Source organism: Carassius auratus, chromosome 41, assembly GCF_003368295.1.
Source record: "Carassius auratus strain Wakin chromosome 41, ASM336829v1, whole genome shotgun sequence".
Lineage (NCBI taxonomy): Eukaryota > Metazoa > Chordata > Actinopteri > Cypriniformes > Cyprinidae > Carassius > Carassius auratus.
This window is the reverse complement of record NC_039283.1, coordinates 780,255-792,437: the sequence shown is the minus strand read 5'-3', so window position 1 is coordinate 792,437 and position 12,183 is coordinate 780,255. Positions and strand designations below refer to the sequence as shown.

The following is a 12,183-nucleotide window of genomic DNA, read 5'->3' as shown; positions in this document are numbered from 1 at the left end:
CTCTATAGTCAAGCCAGGTTTAGTTAGCAGTGTAGGAGAGCACCTTTGATCACCAGGGAGTCAGTCAAGAGAGAATGAGTACACTGGTCCACTTGCTCTGGGACACTGGTCCATGGCACTTAGTTCTCAGCTTTGTAGGGTTTTTTGGGAATAGAACAGTAGATCTGCATATCTACAGCGACCGCAAGGATGGTGTACTGGTTGGTTGTGTCCGACCGATTGTGGTGGGCCAGTCTGAGCAAAAATGCCAGGGCCCTTTTTTTGTCCCAGTCCAGCCCTGCTCTGTGCTGATATCCTGCAGGTCGTTAGGTGCAACAGTTGCAGATGAGATGTTCAGTGGGAAAAGAAAATTGCTTTTCGAACATTTTCAACCATTTTAATACATGCATTGTGAATGAATACATTACACCAGGACAAAGCAATAAAAGGTAAAAGTGAATAAAGAGTTAAGAAAAAAGTGACTCCAAGAGGATAATGATGTGTTATTTCCAGATTTCACACAGCAGATGAGGCATGAAAGACTGATTAAGCACTTGGCTTGGAGTGAGAGTACATTTAAGACACCATGTTTCCAAATGACGCCACAACATTAAAATAGAATCATGACATTTTTAAGCTCTGATAATAGATTGATCATGAAAACCAGTTCCTTTCATAGCTGATAACCCTGCCAACAGCCTTGCCAATTTTATGTTGATATTTAAAAAAATAATAATTTGCTGATTTTGTGCTTAAGAACAAAATCTTATTATTATTACAGTAATATTGAAAACAGTTGCTCTGCTTAAAGGGGTCAAATGATGCAATTTAAAGTTTTCTTTTCTCTCTGGAGTGTTACAAGCTGATTGTGCATAGATAAGATCCCTGAAGTTGCAAAGACTAAAGTCTCAAAACCAAAGAGATATTCTTTATCAAAGTTAAGACTCTGCTATGCCTAAAACAACTCATTCAAACACGCCCCACACATGTCTACCTCACTATGTGGAAAATTTATTAGTACTGCCCAAATGTTCACGCAAAGAAAGAAGGCGTGGTTTCAGTAAATGCAGTTAGTGTTGAAGCAGCAATGTCAGAGAGATGCTGTGTGTTTCTAGGTGAAAGCAAAACACTTCATTTGGCCTTCCGAAAGTAGATGCATTTAGGAATCTTTCAGATTACTTACAAGTTACAACAGAACAGCAATGCATTTTATGGATGAAAGTTTCGTGAACCTAGTAGAGGAGGTAATTCTGATACAACATTCTGGCGATTCTGAATCAGCTACTGGGAGTATCTTTTATTATTAGTTTTAAGTATTTGCAATTAACTGTTTAAATGCGGAGTTTTGTTCATCATGTGTGTGTGTGTGTGTGCACGCTTGCATCAGTGAGACAGAGAGAGAGAAGGTTACTCACAGTGGAGTCAGCTGTCTTAACCTTCCATAGCTTGTGTACTTGAACTGATGGTAAAACTAAGTACATTATTAACTGTCTTTACATTAATTTTGAAAGAAAAGAAGCTCAGCTCGCGATTATGGAAAGGGGTGTTACATGTCCGACGAGTGCTCGGGGTGTTCGGCCAATAACAATGCACTGGGTCAGTTGGCCAATCAGAGCAGACTGCGTTCTCGGAAAGAGGGACTTTGTAGAAAACTATGCGTTTGAGAGAGGCGGGGCATAGAAGACCTATACAATAATGTACAGTATCTGGAAAATTATGTTTTTTGCATGTCAACAGATTCTGTTCCACCAAATACAAAAAATAATGATCTTTAAAAAAGCATCATATCACCACTTTAAGGAAACTGTGATAGTTGGCAGCTGGCAGTTCTCTTTGTGTTGACAACTGAGGACATAGCAGCGGCGCTCAAAAAACCAGGCCAGGTTACAGCCTGTGAGATCACAACAGGCCCCTGCACACTGGGCCAGAGATAACACATCTGGAACCCTCAGAATACTGCTGCTCCTCAGCTCCGGAGACACTACGCTCTCAGAGTAGATTGCGGCCTGCCAGCACTGTCCCGATACTGTATCAACGAAGCTCAACAAATACACAATGAAATAAATATTTGGGTTTGTAATTTTAGATTCTGATATAACAACATAAAACACAACAAAAACCCCTTTATACAGCCACTGCACCATAACAACCAAAATCTGAAGAAAAAAAAAACAAGCTGAGTTCCAATAAACTTTTATTTTCCAAGTGTTTTTTGTGTGCTCAAATGCTTATAAAAAAAAACGTGCACAAGCTAGATGGCAGACTGCACAAAAAAGTATATGCCTTCTGCCCTCTAATTCACAGTCAATATATTTTTAGCAGGTAAAAGGCCTCCTAAAAAATGTCCAACTTCAGGTTGTGGTAGATGTGTATTTTTGCTGTGAAATCTTTAATGATTTTTACAAAGTAAATATGAGAGTAACTTTAATATTATTACAAATATTTCAGGGTGAGCATTTACTGATCTAAAGCTACTGGACTAAAACTAAATTGTAAAATGTTTTTGTCCCCTCCTATATAATACTATATTACCCATAAAAGTCTGATGTATCAAATATGATACAAAAAATAAAATACATAAACACATATGCAAACTTAAAAAAATAAAATAAAATAATATAGAATTTTTCTTAAGGTTCAACCATGCCATTTTAAAAAATCACATATATATATGTATATGTATATGTATATATATATATATATATATATATATATATATATATATATATATATATATATATATATATATACGTTATGTTATGTTACATGTATCAACATACTTCAGAACTGCAGCTCTTTAAAAAAAATAAATACTATTTATGGATTCCAAATATAATCTAGAATGGCAGTGCAGCTTTGTCTTGGTGTTACTGCAGAAATATATACTTGCCTCTGATACAGAAGAGCAACGCGAGCAAGAGAATTGGTGAGAAATTCATGATGCCACTGCTACCTTTTTACAGCAATGGCTTCTGACAGTCATTCCTTCTTCAAACTTAAGTTAAAGACAGAGGAGACAACACATGTTAGGGTATCACAAACAAACAGGACAAAATAACAATGCAACAGCAGCAATAATCAATTAATAAACATTGAAAGCAATTCTAGATCCTATTTGTGGCTGGGCCTTTTGTGATTTGACTTCCACCCATCATAGCAACCAGCCACGAGGGCTTAGATACCTCTGGACAGATCTACATGTGTTTCTGAAATACATTATATTATCTGCGATGTTATTTATTTTACATTATCTAGCACAACTGCCACACTTAGTTTCATAAAACAAGCAAATCACCATACACAATGGGCCAAAATAGAAAGTCAACAGAAAGAGGGTGCGCTATTGTCATCTGTAGCTGTACCAGTGGGATGTGACGCTCTCATCCAAGCATCTGTTTCCATGACATCGAGAATCAGCTTCCGTTCTGCTACTCCATAGCGAACTCGCGCTGGATACACGCTGCTGGAGTTATGTTGGGATGAAGGTCTGGTACCGCACCAGTGATGTTGAGGTAGAGGTCTGATACTGCTAGAGAGATTTTGAGTGAGTATGTTTGCGCGGAGGAGTGTGTAGGAGACGAGCAGGGCGGAGGGAGACAAGTGACGGGATTTCTGGGATGTTGCAGAAACACACATCTCATCCAAGCGTCGTGTAGTTGTTGTTGTTGTTTCATATTTACGGATTTTACACAATTATACTATTGTTAAAACTACGTTTATTCTATTAGAATTATTAATTATAATATATTAACAATATTATAACGACCACAACCCCAAACAACCAGATAGCCTACAACATTTAAGAAATGTTTATTATTTTAATTTTATGATAGTTATTATTATTATATTATTATAGTTTCATTATAATACATCAGTATTATTATATCACATAAACATCTAGCCACACAAACAACAATAACAGTAATAATCATCATAGTCATCATTCAAACCATAGATACAGACGGTTGGTCTGGGAACGCCCCCGGGAACGCCCCGTCACGTGATGTGAATTTACCCCGTGGGGGGAAGACATTTGCCTTGGCGACAATTGAAATAAACGGGACAATCACGCCGAAGAGTTGCTGTGTCGTTTTCTGTACCTCCAATAAACTAACAAATTATGAATTGAAATTCTACATCCTCCGTAATAAACATACAGAGCCGGAAAGGATGACAAAATGGCTACGTTTTGAGGATGATCAAGGGAAGTTTTGCAATCCCAAGACTAAGCATGTGTATGTGTAGAGTCGGCATTCATCACAGACAGGCTATATTAACATCATGGTCATTATTAACGCTATCAAAACAGTGTAAGGTTGTTTCAGAAAGTGGAATGCATATATAATTAGCCTTATCATTCTACCTGAAGCAAAACTTTGTAACGTTAGCCTTGTGTCGAACATAAACCCACTTAAAAAAGCATGTGGACACGTAACAACTTAGTTTTGTGTCAGAACGTGTACACTTTCATTCATAAATTCACCCCGTCTGTGTTTGCGAAACGATTAAATCGCGGAATCCAGTCAAAAAAAAGCTTGCTGTATAAAGCAGAACGTCACGGGATTTGGCTATTTTTGAATGAAATGAATACATCTATATTAGGACTGTAAAATGAATCAAATATCGATATGGACTAGTGTATATGAATATTAAAGTTAAAAGAGACAACAATTGTTCTACGTGTCTCTGGGAATGAGTGCTCAATATGTGCATTTTGCCATTGACACACGATGCTCGCAGTGTTTTCCCCCACGCCGACTCCGCCCTCGCCACGCCCCCAGCTTGACTAGGTGACTAGGTGCCGACAGTATCTATCATAGACCTATATGGTAGCTGAAAGGGGCGGGTTTTCTCTGATTGGTCCGTTACGATAGGTTTCGTGTACACTTGGGAGACTTATACTTGACACTTGGACCAAACAATTCGATGTTTATTTTCCTAGCCTCCCTAATAAGATTATACATTAATTTATTTATACCGTAAGTTATGATATTAATGATCTGATATTTGATTGTTTTGCCATTGCCGCGCTGTGGTTTAAAAGGACAAACTTCACCATCACGTGACACGGATTGGACGAAATCGAAACGCAAAAACAGCTGTTCTCTGCAGAATTCAGACTAGAGAAAGGGATAATATTTCATGCAAGAACAGCTGACAGTAAGTATGAAATATATCTCATCTCTTCATCTCTTAATTGCTTCTTTATATCTCACAATTGTTAGTTAATAACTTCTAAAATATTTTACTGTAGGCCAATTCTGTTATAGAATTATATTTTTCGTTTACACCGATTCCGTGTTCCGTGAACGTATTAATTCGACCGAGGTAAATCTAATTTTTGTTAAGAAATGAGACGATCACATAGCCAGCCTTTATCTATAAACCTAGGCGTAACCTGTTGCATAATTTTCATGCTATTGTTATATTGGGCATAATGCATGCTTTGTAATGGGTTAACTATGCTTTTCATAAGCATATGCTGAAAAAAACTTGTTCATGTCAGATTAAACTTGACTACACAATAGTCACTGTTTGCAAAGGACCAAACCCTAGAAGATGAACTGAATCCAGAAGAGACCAGAAAATATTCAAGAAGAACACAAACCTGTATTGAACGATTTTCCCTATTAAAATGGATGAAACAACCTGCTCAAGGTAAGAACTGTTTGAATGTGTGCTATTATTCAGTATCAACAAGAAGAATTAAGAGTTTTTATTATCTGTTATTAATGCCACAGTGCCAATTACTGTTAACTGTTTGCTTATGCACCATGTCTTGTGTATAAGCAAAACATTTGACGTTGACCTACTTTCCTGATACAGTCATACCTGCTCAAGAGAGCTCCTTGTGTACTGTAGTGACACTGCACCATGTCTTGTGGATACCATAGTTAAGGGGAAAACTAGGAAGAAAAACAAAAAGGGTAAAAAGAGACAGAGTGCTGCATGTCAAATGAAAACAGACAGTGAGTGCACTCTAGTCACTGCTGAACAGTTATCACCCTCACAACACCTGCCTGAGCACCTTGAAAAAAGGTCTGCAGGATCGAAGAACAAAAAGAAGAGCCAAAAAACAAGAATCATTTTGCCTGCAACTTCACAGGCAAGCTCCGCTTATCAAGAAGAGCCCAGCGGTTCACAGAAAGCATCAGCTCAGTCTGCCTGCGACCAGTCAACACAGACTGAGTCTCCTCAACTCCAGTCTTTCCAAACGCTGTCAACACAAACCCCTCCAATCCAGGGTATACACTCTCCACCAACAGAATCCAAGTCAACCCAGACAAAACATTCTAGTTTTCCCTTACAACAGGCATACTGGGGAAGATCTTTCACAGATCAGTCGACTGATGAACAGGAAACCCAGTCCAGCTCCAGAAACAGACATCTAACTGTGTTATCCTGGAATATAGATTGCCTCGATTCAGAGAATATCTCTCACCGGGTCAAAGGCCTACTGTCACAATTTGGAAAGTAAGTGTTACTCACCATTATGTTTTTCGTGCAGATATTTTAAGAATGCAGATCAAACATTAAAAATGATAGATTTCTCTTGCACATTCATAGAGGTGAATAAATTAAGTAGTGGGGAAGTCATGGCCTAGTGGTTAGATAGTTTGACTCCTAACCCTAGGGTTGTGGGTTCGAATCTCGGGCCGTCAATACCATCACTTAGGTGCCCTTGAACAAGGCACCGAACCACAAACTGCTCCTGGTGTGTGTTCATGGTTTGTGTGTTCACTGCTGTGTGTGTGCACTTTGGATGGGTTAAATGCAGAGCTTAAATTCTGAGTATGGGTCACCATACTTAGCTGAATGTCACTTCACTTAACTACCAAAAACTGATCAGCTTTAGAGAATCTATAGTTGTAAACAAATTGATTAATTAATAATTTAGATTTGCATTTAAAAATGAAGTGTTTGATTTCTGCACTATTAGCAGCACATAACATAATTTTAAAAACAATGACTGCTTAAAATCATGAGATGCTCAAACAAACAATGTTTTGACCTACAAATGTGTTTATTGTTTTAACCTAATATGCAAAGAACACAATAAGAATTTAACTTTGAAAATATAACCCACTTAAACTTTTGAGCATTTAACAGTTAAATGCTCTAATCAGTTTACAAAATCATTTAATGGATGAATTATCATCTTAATACAGGTACCGTGCAGATGTAGTACTGTTACAAGAGCTTGTTCCTGGTTGTTTGACGATATTACAGAACATTATGAAAGACTATCAGGTTCTGCAAGGTATGCCTAATGTTGCATACAAACTCAGTTTTATAAATGCAGTTCTTCTGGTATCAATATTTGATCACTTTGTGTTTCAGGAAGTGAGGATGGCTATTTCACTGCCATTTTGCTCAGAAAGGACAGAGTGCAGTTGCTCCAGAGCAACATAGTGAAGTACCCCACCACAGAGATGGGTAGGAACCTGCTGATAGCACACGTAAGAAACTTGTTGCGAGCCGTTGAGATCATAAAGGTCACAATGTGATTTAAATCGTTAAAATCTTTATCATCCTGTTTCTGCTACTCATTTGCACAATCGTTTAGGTGAGTTTTTTAGGGCATCCACTATGCATTATGACATCTCATTTGGAGAGCTGTAAGTCCAACTCTCAAGAACGCTTGAATCAGCTGCGGAGAGTCTGGAAATGGATCAAAGAAGCTCCAGAGGACCACACAGTTATATTTGGAGGAGATACCAACCTTAGAGATTGGGAGGTTGTGCATGATCCTAGCATGTTTGCCACTCTCCTCTCAAACGTCCTCTTACATAAACCTTTGCAATATTATGTCAAAATATGGTGTGTTTGTTTGTTTTTCTGTGTTTTATGACAGGTGAAGAAGCTCGGGGGGCTGCCGTATGGTATCTCTGATGTGTGGGAGATGCTGGGGGAACCAGAGGAAAGCAAATACACCTGGGACACATCCATTAATGATAACAAAGAAATCCCTCATTCTATATGCCTGCGTTTTGACAGACTGTTCCTCAGAGCAGCCGCCGAGGGTGCCCAGCTACGGCCAGAAAGCATGACCCTGATTGGTCTGGAGAAGCTGAAGTGTGACTATTTCATCAGCGATCACTGGGGCATCCTTTGTACCTTCAAGTTTGAGGCGTCAGAAGAGCAGCGTGTCAATGATTGATTTGAATTTTAATGGCCTGCACGTGATTATACAACTAAATGAGTCACAGTGTTTTTACAAACAAATCACTCTTGATGAATAAAATCTGAACTAGTGTTAAAAAAGTTTAAATATATCTTTATTACATAGCTGGAACGTTTGTCATGAACACAATTACTGCTCAAGAAAACACATTTGTGTAATTGGACTTTTGATCTTGTGACAATTCTGGTGTCCTCTGTATATGACTAATGTAAATAATAAACATTACTTTTAAATCTACAATATTCTTCTCTTATTCTTCCACTAGAGGGAGCTCGACGGACAGTTTGTGATTGTTCTCAATTATTTTAATTCATAGTATTCTGGAACATAGTATGTAATGTTACTTCATAACATATATGATTACTTATAATGGTTTACATACAATGTGTTCATCAACCACAGATTTTTTTAAACCATTATAATTCAGCATCATTGCCACACATAGGTTAAATGGCAAAAACACTGTAGACTAAAACAGTGTGGCTGGTTAAGAATTTGTGCATTTTGATTGAAAGCACATACAGTAACTGCTAAAAGATCTTGACTAAATATTTTGGGTGATCCAAATAAATTGATAGGAATATATTCTTTTGGAGAGGAACTGGCAAACATGGCCTAGTTTTAATTTGGAGAAATGAGTAACAACACATTTTCTCTCCTACTAATGCTAAACAGAATTGAAATGTGCCAGCACAGTCAGATGCAAATTTAGAGAGGTGGCAGGCTGACGACAAGAATTATTTTTTTGGCATGGTGTCAGGAATTGGATTAACAAAGAGCCATTTACCAGGACAATCCTCATCATGGCCAGCAGGGTTTAGAAATTTACTGTATGCAGAATGTGCCACAAATCTACTACTGCTTCTGTTTTCTTTAGTGTTTTACATCTTTATTTTAAACATATTATGTTAATAGTCTATAGAGAGAGATTCTACCAGCATTACCCCACTCATAGTAAACAGAATTCGATGCAAAAACCCTGAAAAAAAAAACCCATTAAATTGAATGGCAATATCATTAATCAAATAGTTAATGCAGTAAATGGCTCAACGTTCTGTCATGCTAATCTATTCACTTCATTCTAATGCATCACAGAATAAGATGAATTAATTGCCGTATCATCTCCATATAAAGTATTTAATCACATGTTGAAGATTTCCATCAGCCTAACTAGAAGGCATTATTTAATAAAGACCATCATGAAGGTTGTGAAAGATCATTAGCTCCCACTGTTACAGGAAACCCTTAGTCATTTTACTACAACGAACTAAAAATATACCCGCATTAATCCTTTTGGAATATTTTATGCTGTTTTTTAAATTGGGTCATACCAAAAGTCAGTTTGAATGTAGTTTGCGTGCAGTCTCTTAAATCTCCAAATTTTCACACAACAATCTTTTCTGAACATTTGGTTTCATAACAGTGTCAATAAAGCCTCATAAAAGAATATATATATATATATATATATATATATATATATATATATATATATATATATATATATATATATATATATATCTTCTTTTGAAGCGATTGATCATATTTATCACTTCTTGAACCTTTTTGCATGACTTATCCTCAACTTTTTACTTGTATAGTCTAAACACCAGGTTGTGCTGAGTTCATTTAAATAAAGGCCTTTTCAGCAGTTTTTCCCAGTTCAGTGACACAACAGTAGGGGTCATGGCAAACAATAGCTAGCCTGACATCAATGGACATATCAGCATACATTTATTTTAAAATACTTGCAATGACAGTGAATATATTACAAATATTTTCAAAAGTGGTCACAGTTTGTGAAGCGTCATTATTGCAAAACACAGTGTGTAACCAGAAAAACATTAAGCATGCTGCTGTAAAAAGTGTTATCAGACCTTTTTCTTTTTAACTTTAAATGGGAAGTTCTTCTGTCGTTTACTCACCCTTGTGTTGTTCAGTGGAACAATTTAAATTAGATTAACAACATGAAACACGTCTGTACCAGCTCGCAGCTTTTTATTGGTCGATAGCAGTAAGTTGTTTGGTGATCTTGTAAACAACACTCATCTCACCTCTTGCAGCAGCCAGTTCAGCTTCTCTAGCTAGCTCCTCTACAAAGGCCCTGTTGACATTTCTGGCACTTCTCTTGGCCTCTTTATCTTTGGCCTTGTATGCTTCCCTTTTAAGAAGTCTTGGTGATTTTATGGCCAGCTTTGTGGCTTTTCTATCTTTTGCCAGGTTCCAGGTGTTCTCCATTGCTTGAACTTTTTCTTTTTGTAGCCCAGGACACTGGTAGCTGTCTCTAGAAACACCATCTTGATGGTTTCCAATTTGGTGTTTTGGTGTCTTTGGTCAGGACAGCAAATCGGTTTCTTAATACTTTGATAACTTTTGGTCATTTCAGCTTATCAATATCTAGATGATTCCTGGGCTGTTTCTGTTTGGCTGCTTTCCGCAGTTTTAGTTTGATGGTAACTAGACTAGATGGTAACTTTGACATCTTGAAGGGCCATTGATTATAATGTGGTCTATCTGGTTGACAGTGATGCTGTCAAGCAATTTACATGTTAGCTTATGAATATCTGGCTGAACCTACCAGGGGCTCTAGCTGCCAAGAGTCACTGAGACACACAAGCAACCCTAGCACGACAAGGTAGTAGCACAGTGGGTTGTTTACTAGACCCTTTTAGATAAACCCTAAAATATTAATATTTCTGACTGTTATTATTCTGAAAACACTCTAAATACTCCATCTCTCTTGCAAACAAGATGATTTTCTGATGCACATGCCAGCTCATTAATTCATCAATGTCTATATCAGGCAAATGCTGATGACCCAACGAACACAATTCACAGTCCAAAGTTAAACCAAAATATGACAAATGACTGACACTATCTGGGTGTCCTGCATGCCCCCTATTAAAGTGAGTGACAATTCAAGTCACTTGAATGCATGGAGATGAACTAATGGCATAACGGTCAGCAGCCCACCTGTGCATGCTCAGATTAGCAGGGGAAATAATTAGATCAGAAGGCTTCCTCCACTTTACACTGGACATTTTTCAGACATGATAAGCCTGAGCTGTCAGTAAGGATAAGAACAAGGCAGGAAGATAATACAGTGAAAATGAACAACAAGCTTATAGATAGACAGATAGTTGATTTAACAGATTTAATTATGAGAAAGATGATTTATTTATTTATTTAGAACAGAACACTTTAATTAACATAGCACTGTGATATAAATGTTCCATATTCAGCCATTATGCCTAAATACACACATACACCTTTTCCACATACAGTACATCTACTATTTTCAAAACATAAAACCAAGTAAATACAGCAAATAATAGATGTCTCACATAATTGGTAACAATTTGTCATTACTTTACAATGGTAGACTATTTTATCATACATCTGAATGTCACACTGTAAACAAAGTAATATTACAGATTACTGATTAATGCAATACAACAGGTCAGATAGAATGGAACACAAATTTATTGTGATTGCATAATCCAGAGCAGGTGGCAATGTACTATATGTAATTACTTGCATTAATGTCTATTCCTGGATTCTCATGAAATTCATTTGCTGAAGTAAAGAGCTCACCAGTTTAGCCAGGGTTTACTCTATAAATTCTGTAGGCACTATTGATAATAGACGATGGCCTTTTAATGCTCACTAATCTGAGTAACCAACTTGGACCCTCTGCGAAATGTATGTCTTTTGTATAATTCACAGAATTTCACACACTGACTAAAGGTGCAGTCACATTTACAGTTGTTCTGCGAATTTTCTAACCAGACAAAGAAAGAAATAGAATGTGTGAGTTGCATTGTTCCGTGGTTGCATCATTACAATTATTCCCTCTCCTCTATCCGTAATCAAGAAAAAATTTGAGACATGCTCCATGATCAATTAACCGTGATGTGATGCTCACAAATCCTGGTGACGGATGATGCACCAATGCACTGCCATTTTCAAAAACAAACATCGTAATAATCTCACAGTTCTTTTCCAACTTCATCCCCCCTGAT

At 37.2% G+C, this 12,183-nt stretch overlaps 1 protein-coding gene across 8 annotated transcripts; it reads left to right on the top strand.

The window, feature by feature from the left end:
- The first annotated feature begins 3,347 nt into the window (after positions 1 to 3,347).
- On the top strand, positions 3,348 to 8,399 carry LOC113059738 (tyrosyl-DNA phosphodiesterase 2). 8 transcript variants are annotated; one of them, XM_026228292.1, is made up of 8 exons: positions 3,348 to 3,491; positions 5,024 to 5,139; positions 5,486 to 5,637; positions 5,806 to 6,453; positions 7,149 to 7,240; positions 7,321 to 7,439; positions 7,547 to 7,717; positions 7,835 to 8,399. In XM_026228292.1, the coding sequence occupies exons 3-8, from the start codon at positions 5,615 to 5,617 to the stop codon at positions 8,138 to 8,140; spliced, it is 1,359 nt and encodes a 452-aa protein (XP_026084077.1). In that variant the 5' UTR covers positions 3,348 to 3,491; positions 5,024 to 5,139; positions 5,486 to 5,614; the 3' UTR covers positions 8,141 to 8,399. The 8 variants fall into 8 exon arrangements, with proteins under 8 accessions (XP_026084077.1, XP_026084080.1, XP_026084078.1 ...); XM_026228295.1 differs by having other exon boundaries at positions 3,348 to 3,523; positions 5,523 to 5,637; XM_026228293.1 differs by having other exon boundaries at positions 3,348 to 3,523; positions 5,508 to 5,637.
- The last annotated feature ends 3,784 nt before the right edge of the window (positions 8,400 to 12,183 follow it).

Excerpts from the sequence above, each read along its gene's own strand:
- LOC113059738 (XM_026228292.1), top strand. The coding sequence starts at position 5,615 with ATGGATGAAACAACCTGCTCAAG. Across the intron at positions 5,638-5,805 it reads GATGAAACAACCTGCTCAAG|TCATACCTGCTCAAGAGAGC; the intron begins GTAAGAACTGTT and ends TTCCTGATACAG. Across the intron at positions 7,718-7,834 it reads CCAACCTTAGAGATTGGGAG|GTGAAGAAGCTCGGGGGGCT; the intron begins GTTGTGCATGAT and ends GTTTTATGACAG.